At 39.0% G+C, this 15,880-nt stretch overlaps 1 protein-coding gene across 1 annotated transcript in view; it reads right to left on the reverse strand.

Moving 5' to 3' along the window:
- The window catches only part of ASXL3 (ASXL transcriptional regulator 3), a 187,815-nt gene extending 176,467 nt beyond the window's left edge, over window positions 1-11,348 (reverse strand). The window contains exon 1 of the mRNA XM_082354161.1: window positions 11,182-11,348. Coding sequence (XP_082210287.1) covers window positions 11,182-11,235 — 54 coding nt within the window. The 5' untranslated portion in view covers window positions 11,236-11,348. The remainder of the gene's footprint in view (window positions 1-11,181) is intronic.
- Window positions 11,349-15,880: the final 4,532 nt, after the last annotated feature.

The raw sequence follows: 15,880 nt of genomic DNA on the forward strand, positions 1-15,880 counted from the left end.
CTTTTATTTTATTGTGCCCTAACTTTCTTCAATCACCCATTTTAAGATAATGCCATCTGTTTCCCACAGGAACTAAGTCAGACTCAAGGGGATACCATGAACCAGTTCTACCTTTGAAGAAGCAGCTGTGGATGTAATAAGGAGAATGCTTCTCAGTGGAGGCAAGTCTGGAGTCAGTGAAACCACTTACAAGGTGCTTGTATCAACTTAACAAGAAGATGGGCGCTACCAGACACTAACATTAACCGGAACCTTCTGATGTCAGACACTGTACTTAAGTACATTATGCATATTATCTTATTAAATATTCCAACCACTCTGTAATGCCATTATTCCCTTTAATAGACAATTGAACTAAAATTGAGAGATGTTAAATAATTTGCCTAAAGTCAAACACATAGTAAGTAGCAGAACTGAGACCCAAACATACATCTGCCTGACTTTTAGGCCTGTCATTAATCTATACTCTTTCCCAAACCCACATACTGCCTGAGTCAGGGTAAATTACAGTGGAAATGGATCTAAGTGTAGCATATATTTGAGAATTTGAAGATTTGAAGAGAAGGAGATAAAACTGGCAGAACTCAGTGATTACTGGATAAAAAGGAAAAAGATACAAAAAGGCATTAATGATGACAAGAAGGTTCCTGCTTTGAAGAACTATGAAGATGGTGGTGGCTTTCATAGAGAGAAGAAAGAAAGGGGGAGCAGACTTGCTGGGAACGGGAGGTGGGAAGAGATGTGGCATTCAGTTTTAACCTTGTTGACTTTATTGCCACTATGAAAATGCGAATGGAGATGTTTCCACTACAGTAGAGAAGAGGTTGTGTACACCTTCTCATCAGTCCCTGGCAGCTAAGGTGTAGATTTGGGAACCACAGTCTGACAATTAGATGCATCTGCCTGTGAATTTGAATCTTGAGTCTGGGATGCAAAGAGAGAGTGGATTATGATATATCCATATGATACACTGGGAGCAAAAGCAGTGTCCTATGTCAGCACTAAGTCACAGTGGTGACACGAGTGGTGGCAGTGGTACCACAGCCATATCCCAAGTAGACTGTTCTTATAGCATGACTGTGTGTGTTTTTGCTGCCCAGCCTCTACCAATCCCTGCCTATTTTTCCAGCCTTTTTTTTTTTTTTCCGGATCCTTCCTGATGATTATATAAACTACTTTATGGCCTCCAAAAAAAAACTCATTTTCTACTTAAGTTAGCGAGAATTGTTTTTTGTTGCTTGCGATCCATAATTCTGACTGGCAAAGCCAGCACATTCATTGTTGTATCCTGTACCATATTAGGGGAGTCCTTTCCACATTGTTTCTAATGCTAACACATAAGCTAAACTATGAGATGCTGTGGGAACTCTTAGAAGACTTTAAAGAATTCATGGCCTTCTGGGGACACGATACAATAAGTAAGTTCTATACCAAAACGTGATTAAAATTTTAAAGCATAAAAAGGCAACAATTAAGTACACTCTAAAAAAAAAGTATAGGGGCTACCGTGGTGGCGCAGCGGTTGAGAATCTGCCTGCCAATGCAGGGGACACGGGTTCGAGCCCTGGTCTGGGAGGATCCCACATGCCGCGGAGCAACTGGGCCCGTGAGCCACAGCTACTGAGCCTGCACGTCTGGAGCCTGTGCTCCGCAACAAGAGAGGCCGCAACAGTGAGAGGCCCGCGCACCGCGATGAAGAGTGGCCCCCACTCACTGCAACTAGAGAAAGCCCCTGCACAGAAATGAAGACCCAACACAGCCAAAAATAAATAAATTTTTTAAAAAGCTGTTTTTTTAAAAAAAAAAAGAAAAAGCAAGGCAGTCCACCCACAATCAGAAAGCTATAAAAAAAAATAAAAATAAAAAAGTATACTCTAGGTACCAGGTAGAATAAACACAAACATTTAAGACAAAGCATTAAAACTTCAGAACTTCAAGGATAAAGAGAACATGTAACAACTCTCATATACAAAAAGCATATTACCTCTTAAAAAATAAACAATGAAACTCACCACAGACAAGGTATTACAACCACTGATGCAAGAACAGAATGAGGAAACATTTCTGAAGTACTAAGGGTAAAAAACATTGTCAACTAAGACTTTTACAACTAGTTAAATTATCACTCAAAGGTGAGAGCAACATAGGATCTCTTAGTTTTTTCCTACCAAGTCTCTCCAATTTTTTTAAATGGAAGATGTGCTGAGCTTTGTGAAAAGAATCTCTTTTTGAATTATAATCCACACATTTGGGGGATAATGCTTCCTAAAGGCTGATGTTGACCACTTTTGTATACCAATATTGACTGTATTCAGATTAAAATTATGAGAATATGGAGGGTTTGGGGAGAAGGTATGGATGACAGGGAGAGGATTTGGCCATTTGTTCACTCTTTTCTTTTTTAATTCTTATAACTTCATGTGAGTCTAAAACTAACTCAAAATACAAAAGTTCAATAAGAAAGATTTTTAAGGAGTGGGCAAAACAAAAACATTTCAGAAATACAAAGACTGTTTATGAACCTGGAGACCCTCAATTAAAAAAAAAAAGAAAAAGCTGTTGAAGGAGGCAACTTGGAGAGTGAGTGTAATACAAGAAATAAAGTTGAGCACAGAAGTTGATAAAATATGTTGATGAATTTAACTATCTCATATTAAAAATAACTACTTTGTTATGTTTCAAAAGAATTTAAAATAAATCTAAGGTGGCAGAGATTATTACACAATGGGAAGGTTGGTGCGATGTATAATGGACAGAACATGCTAAATTCTGCCTGTTATTAGGGAAAGCAATCATACATCACTTAACAAAAGGATTTCTGATATTGAAATGGGCTTCCCATGACCTGCTGGACTTTAACTTACAGGTAATCACAAAAGTGTAAGCAGAGGAATGATTCAGTAAGATCAGGTCTGTTCTAGAAAGATAAATACAGCTTCAGTAAGTAAGATTTGGAAAAGAAATTAGTGATGAAATTAGTTGGAAGGTCAGAACTCAGTAAAATATAGAGAATGAAAAGAGGAGGAGCTAAATGTGAGCTATATTTAGAAGGCAGAATTTACCACTCTCCACAGACACCATGTGCTTACGTTCATACAGATTAAGTCTCCTCCAGACAGGAGTGCTGTCCTTTCCTCTTTGTGGACCCAATGCATGGTACATTTGTGGGAGGTCTCTAATGAATATTTAACTGAACTAGATAAATTTCATTTGAAATATCCATAGTACATAGAGATAAACAATAGAAATTGTTAGTATAAGTCCAAAATTTAAGGAAAGGATCAAGGCTAGAGTCCTTATCCTGGTACACTTGCCATTGAGGTGGGTGAGACTGCCCAAGGAGAGGAGAATAAAAAGGAGGGGGGGAGACAGAATTCTGAGATATACCAGAACTAAGAGGGAAACTGAAAGGAGACCCTCAAGCAAGCAGCAAAGAGCAAGAGTAATGGAAAGGGAACAAGGAAAATATCAAAGAAGTTTAATTCAAAAAGTTGAATTGATTTCTAGGATTGACTTAAAAAGAGATAAGAAATTAGACTAAACAGAGAATTTAGAAATGACAATTTCTGACTGCGATATTTTGAAGATATGATAACACATATTTTAAAGGAAGGAGATTTTCTTATAAACACATTTTCAAATAAGAGAGTGTCTGTTGCTTGTGCATGGTAGAGAGAGGAAGCAGTGAAGGTCATACAGAGCCCTGATGGTCCAGTGACTCAGTTCTGCAGCTATGTCAACAAGGTTTCCATACATGCACAAATTACATGCGTAGCCATTTATTTTTGACATTAAAAAAAAAAACCCTAAGAATAACCAACAGCCTCACTATATCATGTCTTCTCTATGACTGAGCTGAAAAAACAAGCGCAAAGATCCAATCTCAATTTCTAATTCCCTGAATTTATTAAGACAGGTTTCAAAACACGATAGTTAACAAAATCTTGAAAATGCCATCTGTCTTCTGAATAAGATGAAGAGGGTCCTTCCTATTCCCTTCTTTAAGTCATAAATAATATATTCCGAAATCAACTATTGGATTAGTAAAGAAGAATGGAGCACTTTCCAAAAAAATCAGTTGTGCAATTATTTTAAAAATCATTATCTAAGTTGTTTATGGACTAATTTATGCTAAATATAAGAAAAATAAACCCATGTTAAATAACTGCATCATAAAGTAAATTATACATCTATATACTTAGACAAAAATCTTACAAGTTCTAAGCTTGTTCATTAAGTATAAATTGCACTGCCTTGGAGAATTCCTCAGGTTCTAAAAGTTCCACCAAAGCTAAGGTCTTGGATGTCATTTAAGTTATATATTTCAGCTATTAAAGTCAATGTTCTGACAAGCCCTTTGGCTCTAACCCCAGGGCATGAATTTGCCTTAAAACTACAGAAGAATGTGTCAGAGGGCTATATGTCAATCAACCAGGAGAAGTGCCTATTCCCAATTTAGTTTTGTCAGTTGCTGACATTAAAACCAGCAACAGTTAACTGTTAACCACTTCAAGTGGGAATATGGAGGCAAGAGGAAAGGTAGGTGTCTAAGTTCAGGCAGATAAAGCTGTTAATTGCTATCCTTTTATGTAGATTTGTTTAATAATGAAAACAATGTGGCTAATCATATAATGTTTCTATTTGTTCCCCAAGGGCTCTTCAGGGAAAGTTTCAGTCAGGGCTAGATTTCCACAGCTACCTACTGTGCGGGGACAAAGGCAGAACAATCAAGGCACTCAGTGCTGGCAAATAGCGGAAAGTCCTTCTGTACAGATGCTGCTCCTCCCAGCCCCGGCAGGAAGGAGCCAGGATCTGCAACTGATGGACCTCAAGGGTGGGGGAGAAGGGATTTTAAATTATAAGTGAACAACCACCACCACCACCATGCAAAGTTTTGATGCTTAGAAAAAGAGAGAGAGAAAGAGAGAGAAATGAAAGGCAGGCAATAAGTGTGACGTAGGCTTGGATCCTCCCCATGCCTCCATTCAACAAATCCGTTAAATTCACATCCATTAAAATGCTTGTATTATTTTTAAAAAATCAGAAAGACAGCACAGAATTTTAAAAAAGATCTATGCCAGCCCTGCTCCTTACAAACAAGGTGAAGATACTGGGCACATCATTAAACCCCACACTAGGAGAATGAGTCACTGAGATAACCCTAGCTACCTACTGATCTCAAGAGAGTATTTTTGGCAAATGAGTGCCCTGTATACATTTTCTACAACTGTAATGTATAGTACTTACTAATGTTTACTTTCCCTCATTTGGCAAAGGCTATGGGACAGAACAAAGTTGTGTTATTTAAAATAAAATATTTCTAACATCAATTTTGCTTTTAGACTCTATTTCCAAGTAATGGAAGCATTCAGAGACACCCTCATTCCTTACACCCTCTCTATAAGGAAGAGTCATTTTGGGGTATGTGCGTGTGTGCTGTATGTTTCTACTACCCCCCCACCCCCAACCCACCAGACCCATGCTACAATTTACAAGGTCCAACTGTCTTAAAATGACTTTCAAAACCCTCCCCAATCGGGTCACAATTTAATTTTCAACCTTATTTCAGTGCCCATGCCCTCAAGCCTTCTGAGATTTCTAGACTGGCCTGTTCATTGTTCCCTGAACCCTTCCTCTCACCTGACACTACACCTTTTGCCCATGCAGTTCTCTTTTCCTAGAATGCTTTCTCATCACCTGTTTAATCTTATTCAGATTTCAAGGACAAACCAAGCTTCACCTGATCCAGTAAGCCTTCTACAATCACCTTCTCCCTTCTGTAAATCTGTAAACTAGTGCCTCTTGATCATTCATGCGATGCCCACGGTCGGTGTCTGCTCAATCACCCTCCAAGTTCTCTAGTCTCCACCACTGAACTCTACACTCCTTAAGGATATATCTTAGTATCGTCCCTGGCATTTGAACCATATGCTATGTAGGAGCCCTCAAAATATTTAGGGATCATACTTCACATTTCCAATGCATTTCAGTGAAGTGTTGAAATGATTACATTATTAAAAATTAAATTTAATTACTTTATCAGTTAGTTTTTCTGTAATGAAATTCCAAGTCTAAAAGCTACCATAGGCTCATCTGCTACTAAAGAATTTGTCAAAGAGAGAAAAACTTAAGAAAGAATTCTTAAAATTCTCTTTCATGTCGGCAGGAAATAAAAAATTAACAACCTATACACTGGGCCCAAGTTCACATTCCTCATTATTTCAAACACATTTTTTTTCCAACTTGAAACTCCTTTTTTCTCGAGAGGCATACAGCTTGCTCAACTCTTTTCCATCTTGCAAATTGCAAAATGAAAATTTAGGTTCTGTATCTGAAAGAAAGATGATGAGATACAGACGTAAAGAGACGAGGCTATGTGTGAATCACAGAAAACAGCTGAATCAAACCAACCAAAATGTAAGCTTTTGAAAATAAAACTCCGTTTGCCAAACACATTAGCCAGGCTCCCAAACCAGTAAGCACTGTCACAGTTATGGCTCATGTGCACCTTTGGGGCTTACCCCAAATCACAAGTCAAAATGTTCTCAACTGTTATGAAGGCCTGGTCATAACCTAAAATCTGAGCTCCACTAGAACAGTGAGAAAATGCCAAAACTAGGACCAATGCTCTCCCCTCCATCCCTATGTTCACCGCCCCTGAAAAATTATCTTTATTTCTAAAATACAAAGATAAAAGGCAAGGCAACCAGTACATTAACAATTATGAATTGTTTTCTAGTTTAACAGCTACCATTACCATTCAGCTTTATTTGACAGAAACCCGAACAGTTTATTTAGAATATAATGCATTATGCAAAAGAATCTTCACTGTGCAAAAGATTCACACAGATTTCCTTTAATTAATAAACCCCTACTTAATTTTTAATAGATTATGATTTACAAAATTTCAATTTACTTAAAATCTTCAGTAACTCTGCTATGGCATAAAGGGGTATGTGCCTGTTTTCTCCCAACAATGAGGCAAATTTGCCATTAAAAATTTGTCCAAAGGTCACCTTGAACTACCAAAAAAAAAAAAACAAAACAAAAACCCCACTGATATTCATTATCTGTGTGAATGTATCTAAACTACGAGCAAATAAATCAGCCATGTTACCAAGCACAAAGCTACTGAAGATTAAGATTTATTTTCAGGTGCCAGTGAGACTAAACAAAGATTGTAAGGAATGAAACAAATAGAAGGAAACTCAGGGAACAAATTAATACATTGAACCATTATCTTAACAGCAGCATTCCCTATAGAACAAACTGATTAAACTATCAAAAAGCACTTCTCAAAGCAACAACATTTTTGCATGTCAAAAAAAAAAAAAAAAGAATTAACCTAGAATAAACATATAAATAACAGTATGTTCTGTGGTCAGCCAGTAACAAAGAAACCCCTCAGTGCAGTGAAACAAAGTCCTGTCAAATCCTCATTTTTTACAAAGAAGCATGAAGATGCTTTCACAATGGTTTAAACTGTATTTATAGTAACAGAGTGAAGACTTGAGATAAAAGTCAAAAGGATTAAAGTCAAAGCCCCAGCTCGACATGAGTTATGGTTTTGATTTTTATTCTTATTGTGGGCTACATATATTAAGACAGAAGATACTTCCATGTGATTGTGGGATCCTCTGAGACTCCACAACCTCAGAAGAGCAGATAAAACAGATGAAAATGCATCTGGTTTCGGAGCAGACTCCATATTAAATGGCCCTGCGCTAAGTAACAACCACAACTGCAGAAGGCCGAGGGGGATGGGGGGAGGCTGAAGGCTGAAATTTCTGCAACTGATGCAGGGCAGAAAGAAAATAAAAGATGTCATATTACTATTTTAAAATGGCAGCCTGTTAATAATCACCGCCTTCTTGAAAATATAGGGGAATTCTGCCACCATCCCTCCTTTCCTAAGATAAACAAGCCCACCACATCCAAACAGGACATACTTCTATGAGAAAACTGGTAGAGCTTGATAGCTGCATCTCCATCTAAAATAAAATCCCTGGAGCTGACACTCAGAGTGTCAGAGTTTACAGATTTGGAGGCTGGATACTTTTCTCACAAAGAAAACCAAAATTCTGTTGTCAAATGGAAGTTGTTAGTTAACTCTAGAAAGAATTGTTCTTCCATATACATTTTTCTTAAAAGTGAATACCAAGCTACATTTAAGCATAAGCTTTTGGTCTCAGTTCAAAAAATCTATTTTGCATTTCCTCTGCTTTGATATCCTCTCGTTCAAGATAATCACATGCAAACACACACACCAGTAGGATATATATATATATATACACACACACACATACACACATATATGTATATAGATAGATATAGATATATAATACATAGTGTACACTGGATGATTTGGAAGGTTATTCTTAACATTAATTTGGATACTCTCTCTTTAGTTCATATATTGCAAGAACCACATACTGAGTTGCATATTTTCCATCCATCTTTAGTCTTTAGTTTTAAAATCAGACATCTGGTTTAACATTTGACGGAGAAAAGGCTAAAAATCCTTAACAACAACGACAGCAAAATCAGCAGTGGCAGTGTAAAAATACATAATAGTATTTCTATCACAGAAATGCTAAAAAAAAGCCTCCCTTTTTCATTGAGTATAAATTAATACTATCAATTATAAGAGTAAAATGTTTTTCATGCAAGTCTGGAAGAGAGTTTAAGTCTATATGCATTCATGTAATCATAAAGAAAATGTGAACAACTGTCACTATTACCCAAATGGAACCATTTCTCCTTTTTCACAAAGTAAGTTAAGAATGCTCATAAGTCACTACTACAAACGGCAAATTTCTGAAAAAGATATTTCCAGTAACAATTACTTGCTATTTTATTCAGTATTTTATTTCAACTGTCACATTTTGAACACATACACATTTGTACAACTACCAGGGGAAAAATAACTTGAACCAAATTGAAAAATTACCATAACTACTAGTTCAATATGTCTGGTTAAAATAGAGACATCTGGTCTATCATTAATTCTTTTGTGTTGATGACTCCTAGTGTGTCTTTTCCCACCAATGAACTTTGCAAGAGGAAAACGCAACTTTTAACAAAAAACTGTAACTCGGAAACCTATTTCAAGATTTATCAATACAGTATAGTTAGATCAAATAAAGCACAGGACTTTCAAGAATAGCAACATATACTGATTGAATACAAATGGTTAGCTTTAAATTCCATCAGAATACTGTTACTTATTAAAGAACTCTCTGCAGGCAGATACAGCTGATTCATCAATCATTATTTTAAAATATTTATAAATCAACTCATTGTTCACTTGTTTAAAATACATACACTGAAGCTCTATAATAATACTCGATTGCCGCTCCAAGGAAACTGAAGAAGGCGTTTTCAGAAGCCTTTCACACCCTCACACAATTCTGAATTAATGGCTCAGCAAACAATAAGTAATGTACTCTGCTTTAGCAAAAAATCAGTGATAACATCAATCTGGCATCTACTTAACGCTTCCTGCTTACTTTTCACATATTCCTCACAAACAAGTTTCCTCTCCCAGATGTAGTTCATTAGAGAATGACTATCACCTGCCCATTCATCCACAGACAGTGAGTGATTTAGCAATTAACACGATCACAGGTTAAGGGGAGAAATCATAACATACCCTATTACAAATTAAAAGATGAAGTAAAGGGCCCTGGCCACCTCAGCTACCAATAACTAGACCTCAATTAAAAAGGACTTTTGCCACTTCTTCGCAGGGCAATAGGGTCAATTATCTAAAACCCTTTGCCAGAATCCAGAGACATACCAGCAAGGCCCTTCAACCGAACTCAGATAATTACTTTTGACAAATGTTCTCCTTGAACATGATGTAGTTACTCAAAAGCTTTTTTTAAAAAAAATAGCAAAAACAAGCAAACAAAAAACCCCGACCACAGTTACAGTAAAACAACCCTTACAAAGTCAACCCAGTAACATATCCTGGGGTCTTCCCCCCCATCCTCCCCCCGCACCCCCGCTGCATGCAGTCTGCTTTCTTTTGGCCAATTTATAACTGATAGTAAGTTGGTGAATAAATATTTAATTTATGCAGCCGAAACCCTGAAAGGCTGAGCTTCAAATGTAATGCCTTGCATTCCCGTGAGACACACTGTACAGAAATATCCTTTAAAAAAAAAAAAAAACAACCGTTTACAGCTGTCCATTAAAAGAAGAAGATGAAGGGAAAAAAAGAAAAACCCACACATACACATGCATCAAACCAAAGTCGCCGACGCCCCTCTGCCAACAAGCATTTCTATAGAGACATTCTTTCGCTGATTAAAACGTAAGCTCCGAAAGGTTAAAGAAAAGGAAAAGCAGCCAAGTAACACCGCCCAGGAAGCCAGCAGTGAAACACACCTAGCTGTACACTCTTAATAACCTCCCGCTACAAATGACACTGACCCAACTTCACCAAACACACACACCCGGACACACACACTCACAAAATTGCACACACGTGCATGGAATGTACACACAAACATCGGGCAGAGCACAATACCTACAAACACCAACGAACTTGATCCACACAAAACATGCACGTATCAGTGTGCATACATAATGCACACGACACGGCACACAGACACGCAACGACCTAGGCTACATGCACACGCCCCACAAGTCCGGGTCGGACACACACCGTGCATGCACGTGTAAAATGTATGAACTCACAAACGCCGAACATACACACAGACCGTGCACAGAGAGTTATTGATGAAATTCCGGGGGGTGGAGGGGCCGGGAGGGAGTGGTAATTGCCACACAAAGGTCTCCGGAGCGGCAGAGAGGGAAGTCGAGCGGGGCCGAGCGCTCGTAAATTCACCCGTGGAGGAGGTACAGCCGAGCCCCGAGAGCGAAGTACCGGGAGAAGTGTCCCGGGCGGTCCCGGGCGCGGCGGGCGCCGGGCTCCCCGAGATAATCGCTGCGCCCCTCCGCGCGCGCACGCACGCACACACACACTCACACACACACACACACGGGCCCCCGGGCGAGCCCACTCCCGCAGAATAACAAAGAGCAAGAGCCCGGCGAGCGGGCGGCGGCTCAGGCTGGAAGTGGCCGTCTCCGCCGCCGCAGGCCGGCGCGGGGCGTGCGGCGGGGCCGGCGGGACGCGCGGGCGGCGGGCGGCGGGCGGGGAGCGGTACGTACCAGGCGGGCAGCCTCGGCCCAGGTGCGGTCCTTCTTCTTCCTCTTGTCTTTCATGTTTGCATCTCATTGATGGTTCTGATGATGACGTGGGGGATTCCACGGGGTGCTCGGGGTTCGGGCGCGGAGACAATGACCCAGTGACCCGGTGACCCGCACTCGCTCCGCGGGGGGAGGCGCGCGGGCGGCGGCGGCGGGTGGGAGGGATGGAGCGAGGGGGTGGGGTGGGTGGGGGCGCGCGGGCGGCGGCGGCGGCGGCGCGCGGCGGGCGGGCCGGGGGCGGGGGCGGTGGAGCCGGGGACGGGGGCGGGGGCGGCGCCGGCCGGGCTCGCTCGCTGGGGGCTCGCGCTGCGCCGCCGCCGCGGCCGCCGCGGTGACAGCTCCGGGGATGCTCCGCTCGGCCCCGCTCACAACAATACACTCTGACGTCACGGGGAATGGCGACGCGGCCGCACACTCGCCGCGCTCACACTCGCCGCGCTCACACTCGCCCTCTCGCGCGCGCACACCCGCGCACACTCGCCGCGCGCCCCCCACTCCAGCCACGCCCTGAAACCCTCACGAGACCCCTCTCCCTCCAACCCAGCCCCCCTAGACCCCTCAGGGCGCTGCCCGCTCCGCGCAGGCCGTGCCTTTCCGGCCCCCCTAGGGCCGACTACCGCGGACACGGTGGCCTTTGGAACTTGTGTACGAGTCCGCTCCGCAACTCGATGCCTCTGTCCTGTGCCCTCACACACACTTACACACTCACTCTGCACTACTCCCCTCTGCTGGACTCCTTTAACCCTTTTCGGCTGGGTTGAGTAGATTCCTAAAGCCTTGTTGAAACAGTGGGGGAAAAAAAAGCCTCTTCTGATACACAACTAATATTAAAGGTGCAACTTGACACAATGTTGAGCCACCTACATCATCTTAAACAATGCAAGACCGAAGCTCCGTGGCCGTGGATCAATGCCATGCAGTGTCTTAGCACTGGTTATTTTTTAATAGCGTCATCATTCTGTAAAACATGATGAGTATGTAAACAACTGCACAACTAACTCTTATGTATTTTAAAAATTATTTGTAATTCTCAGGTTTGGTGTGCACGAAGAGTTGGACTGTTAACCTTGTTAGCGAACTACAAAAAAAAAAAAAGTGTTAAGCCTTGAAAGTTTACTGTAACCTTTCCAACTTCTTAGATCGCTGGTGAAGTGTTTAGGTCAATAAAGTTGTTAGGCAAAGAAAAAAATGGCTCTATTACCCACACATTAATTATGTGTGTATTGATCTTGAGTATCTAAAAAACAAAAAGAGCACTCATTCTGAATGATTTATGTAAGGTTATTTCCTGGCTGTAATAATAAAGTATGTAAATAGTACTTTGTGTTTTTTCATATACATTATATCATTTGATCCTCGAAACAACGCAGTTAAACATACAGTTTTCCCTCTACTGCACAAAAGAGGAAATGAAGCTTAAAAATATTACATTGCATTCAAGATCTCTTGCTAAATCAGTTTTAAGAGTCAAACCCAAGTTTTTTGACCCTAATCCCATAGTTTCTATTATTCTAAACTGCAATGCTTAAAAATAAATACTCCTAACTCGAACATTTACATCTAATGAAAAGACATATGTCTAAGAACGAAACAATTATAGTAAGGTGATTCCTTTGAGAACAGTGTCAAATGACTGAAGTAATAAAAATGTTTGAAATTAAGCAGAGGCAGTACGTAATCATAAAGAGCTGATTATGCTAATTCTTAAAAAATACGTAACTTATTAATTCATTAGAATAAGAAAAATCTATGCATCTTTTTTTAAATATCAAAAGATTATCTCCATTTTTTTCTTTCTTTCTTTTTTAAAATGGATTTAGAGAATACACTGAAGTTATCCCTAGGTCAAAAATGTACCCATGCAATTTGCATAACTCTATTCCAGCGTATTATATTTTTACTTTACATTTCAAATACATTAAATTTGAATTATGTTCACATCTGTATTCTCATCCCATAACATACATATATATGTGTATATATGTATATATATGAACATATAATTTGTTATTTTTGTGAAATAGTGCTTAAGAACTTTTGGAAAACATACATGTTCAGTGGCTTTGCAGTAAATTATTATTCTTTAATAACCAATTCTGATTATTAAAGAAGAGAAAATATATCATCCCACTTAAAGCAGGTATAAATTGATCATATTTTTAAAAACTAGCTGTTGTTTATATATCCATTCTTGGACAGTGAGCCAAGTATTATGAACTGACTCTTTAGATTCTACCTCTACTTTTGGATATTTGAGTATAAATAGTCCATAGTAAGTAAGTCTGGTTAAAGATTTGATCAATTTTCTATGCCCAAATAACATATATTTCATATAGCACCAGAATAGAAATGGGCCACCATTCCAGATATGCTGTTACAGTTGTTACATTCTTTTCTTCTACGTATACCTGTCTACATTCAACCATACTTTTCCTTAGGACTAACTCAGTCTCTAGATAAATGTGGTGAGAAGAAGAAACATGTGGATTAATTATAGATCTTTTATTGCTAAATTCCATGTATATCTTTTTTAACAGAGGTAGAGAGTGATGAATGTCACAAGAAATGTACAAGTAAAATTTTGTGAAAATTAATAAGAGAAATAACTCTCTACTGGGGAGATTAAAGAAGGCTTTAAGAAAGAAATGTCCTTTGAAATGGGATTTGAAGGAATGGTACGATTTGAACATTCAAATTTGTAGGAATGAAGAGAAGCTTTTCCAAATATAAGTGCAGTAATAGGACAGTTTAGAACTAGGAAAATATTCAAACAGATAGATGACATCCACCAAGCACTGCTAGCATTCATTTAAATTTCATATAAGATCACATGTATTTCAAGAACCCTTCCTTTAAATGAGGAGAGAAAGGTAACTCAAAGAGCACAGGCTCCAGTTAGAACTTCCCTATAAATTCTTCCTTTTCTAAGATCCCCATCCCAATTACATAGCAATAGGGGTAGCTCAAAAATTCATTTGGCATGTAATGGCACCTTCTCTGCATTCCCCTGCTTTTTTATTTCCATTCCTGCTTTTAGGTTCAGAATTCAACAATTCAACCTCTTGGTGTGCATGTCTCTCCTCATCAATTCCAGCAGATCTTTTTGTCTCCTGGAATGTTATTTTATATTGTAAGATATTTAACCATTGATAAACATTCAGTACAGACCAAATCCAAACAGTAATCAATATCAGCTTGTATAAAACAAAATAGAGGTTATGCTGTACTGGGAAAGGGTTCACCTTCCTATGAGACTCCACTACTAAGAGAACAGAGACTGCAGAATCTGGGGACAGAAGTTGTTGTGTCATGACTGATCTCTCAGGAAATACAAGGTTTCACCTTGGATCCTAATTAAAGTGTTGACCATAGATTGGAGTTTAGGTGTTTCAGGCAGGAATAAGGGACTGGGATTGCTTCCATTGCCATTCCACATGCCCATTGCCTGTGGAAGTCTGGAATGAAAGGAAATCTCTTATACCCCTCCCCCATACATGCCCACCAGCAGGCACAACACAGAGTAGAAGGTGGGGTGGGGAAGGAGTAATAAAAGTTGAAGGGAGAGAATAGAGTCAAGGGTTGCAGGGGAAATGGGAGAAGTCTTAGGTGGTCTTGATGACCATGCAATATTTATGTCTGAAATATGTGTATTATGCCTAAGCTGAGAATCTCTGAATTCTACAGATAAGAACATTTAATAATTCTGTTTTTCCTAAACATCTTTTGTTAATGATCAATTAAGATCTAACTAGTCTGGAAATTCCATGAAGGTGGTTGGTGACCTTATCTTCTTTCTCCCCTGCCCAACTGACTGAATTTCCAGCACTAAGCAAATTACTTGTCATAATCCAAGCCACAATAAATATTTACTGAGTAAAAAATAAATGATTGGAAATTTAGGAAATTAATTCCTTTTATTGTAAATACAATAAAAGTCCAGCCAATCAAGATATATTTCCTTTTTTTCCTCTTAATAGCAAAATGCCACCCTCCACCAATTTTTCACTGAGTAGTTCAGGAGTAATACAAAGCAAAGTGAAATAACGCCAAATATCAGCATTATTAATCAAGTACAGTCAGAATGCTGATAAACACTAGCCGCACTCCAGGAACATACAGAAGTGTTTTAATAATATTATAAGACTAATTTTATCTAAAATATTGACAATTCTTCCACTAGGAAATAAGCAGATTAACTGATTATTTTGTTTTTGTTTTTGAAATCTACAACAGTTTAATATTTTAAGATTTTAATGCACTCTAATTATAGAAATATATGTAGCTAAAAAGAAAAAAATTGTAAATTTTCTTCAAAACTTTCCTGTAACTGGTTTTATTTGCACTGTCAATGCATATAGTTTTCCTCTTTTAATTGATTAGAACTATTTTGACACTCATTTTAAATTCTCTGGTCAATTAATAGTATTATTGCATTTCAGTCACTAATTAAAAAATAAAAATTTTCACCTTGTATCCAGGCCCTTTAGCAACTAATGCATTCTTAAATCTGAGAAGTAGAATAAAATGGCTGAAACATTTTCATACTTTTCCTCTTTTTCATTCTCTTAAATTGCTCCTTTTTCTGTTTTATCTCTCTACTTCCTTTGTGAAATAATAAACTCTGCTTCTGAGTAGAGCCCTTCCTTCAAGAATTTACCTT

The sequence above is a fragment of the Balaenoptera borealis genome, assembly GCF_965194805.1.
Source record: "Balaenoptera borealis genome assembly, chromosome: 14".
NCBI classification, from domain to species: domain Eukaryota; kingdom Metazoa; phylum Chordata; class Mammalia; order Artiodactyla; family Balaenopteridae; genus Balaenoptera; species Balaenoptera borealis.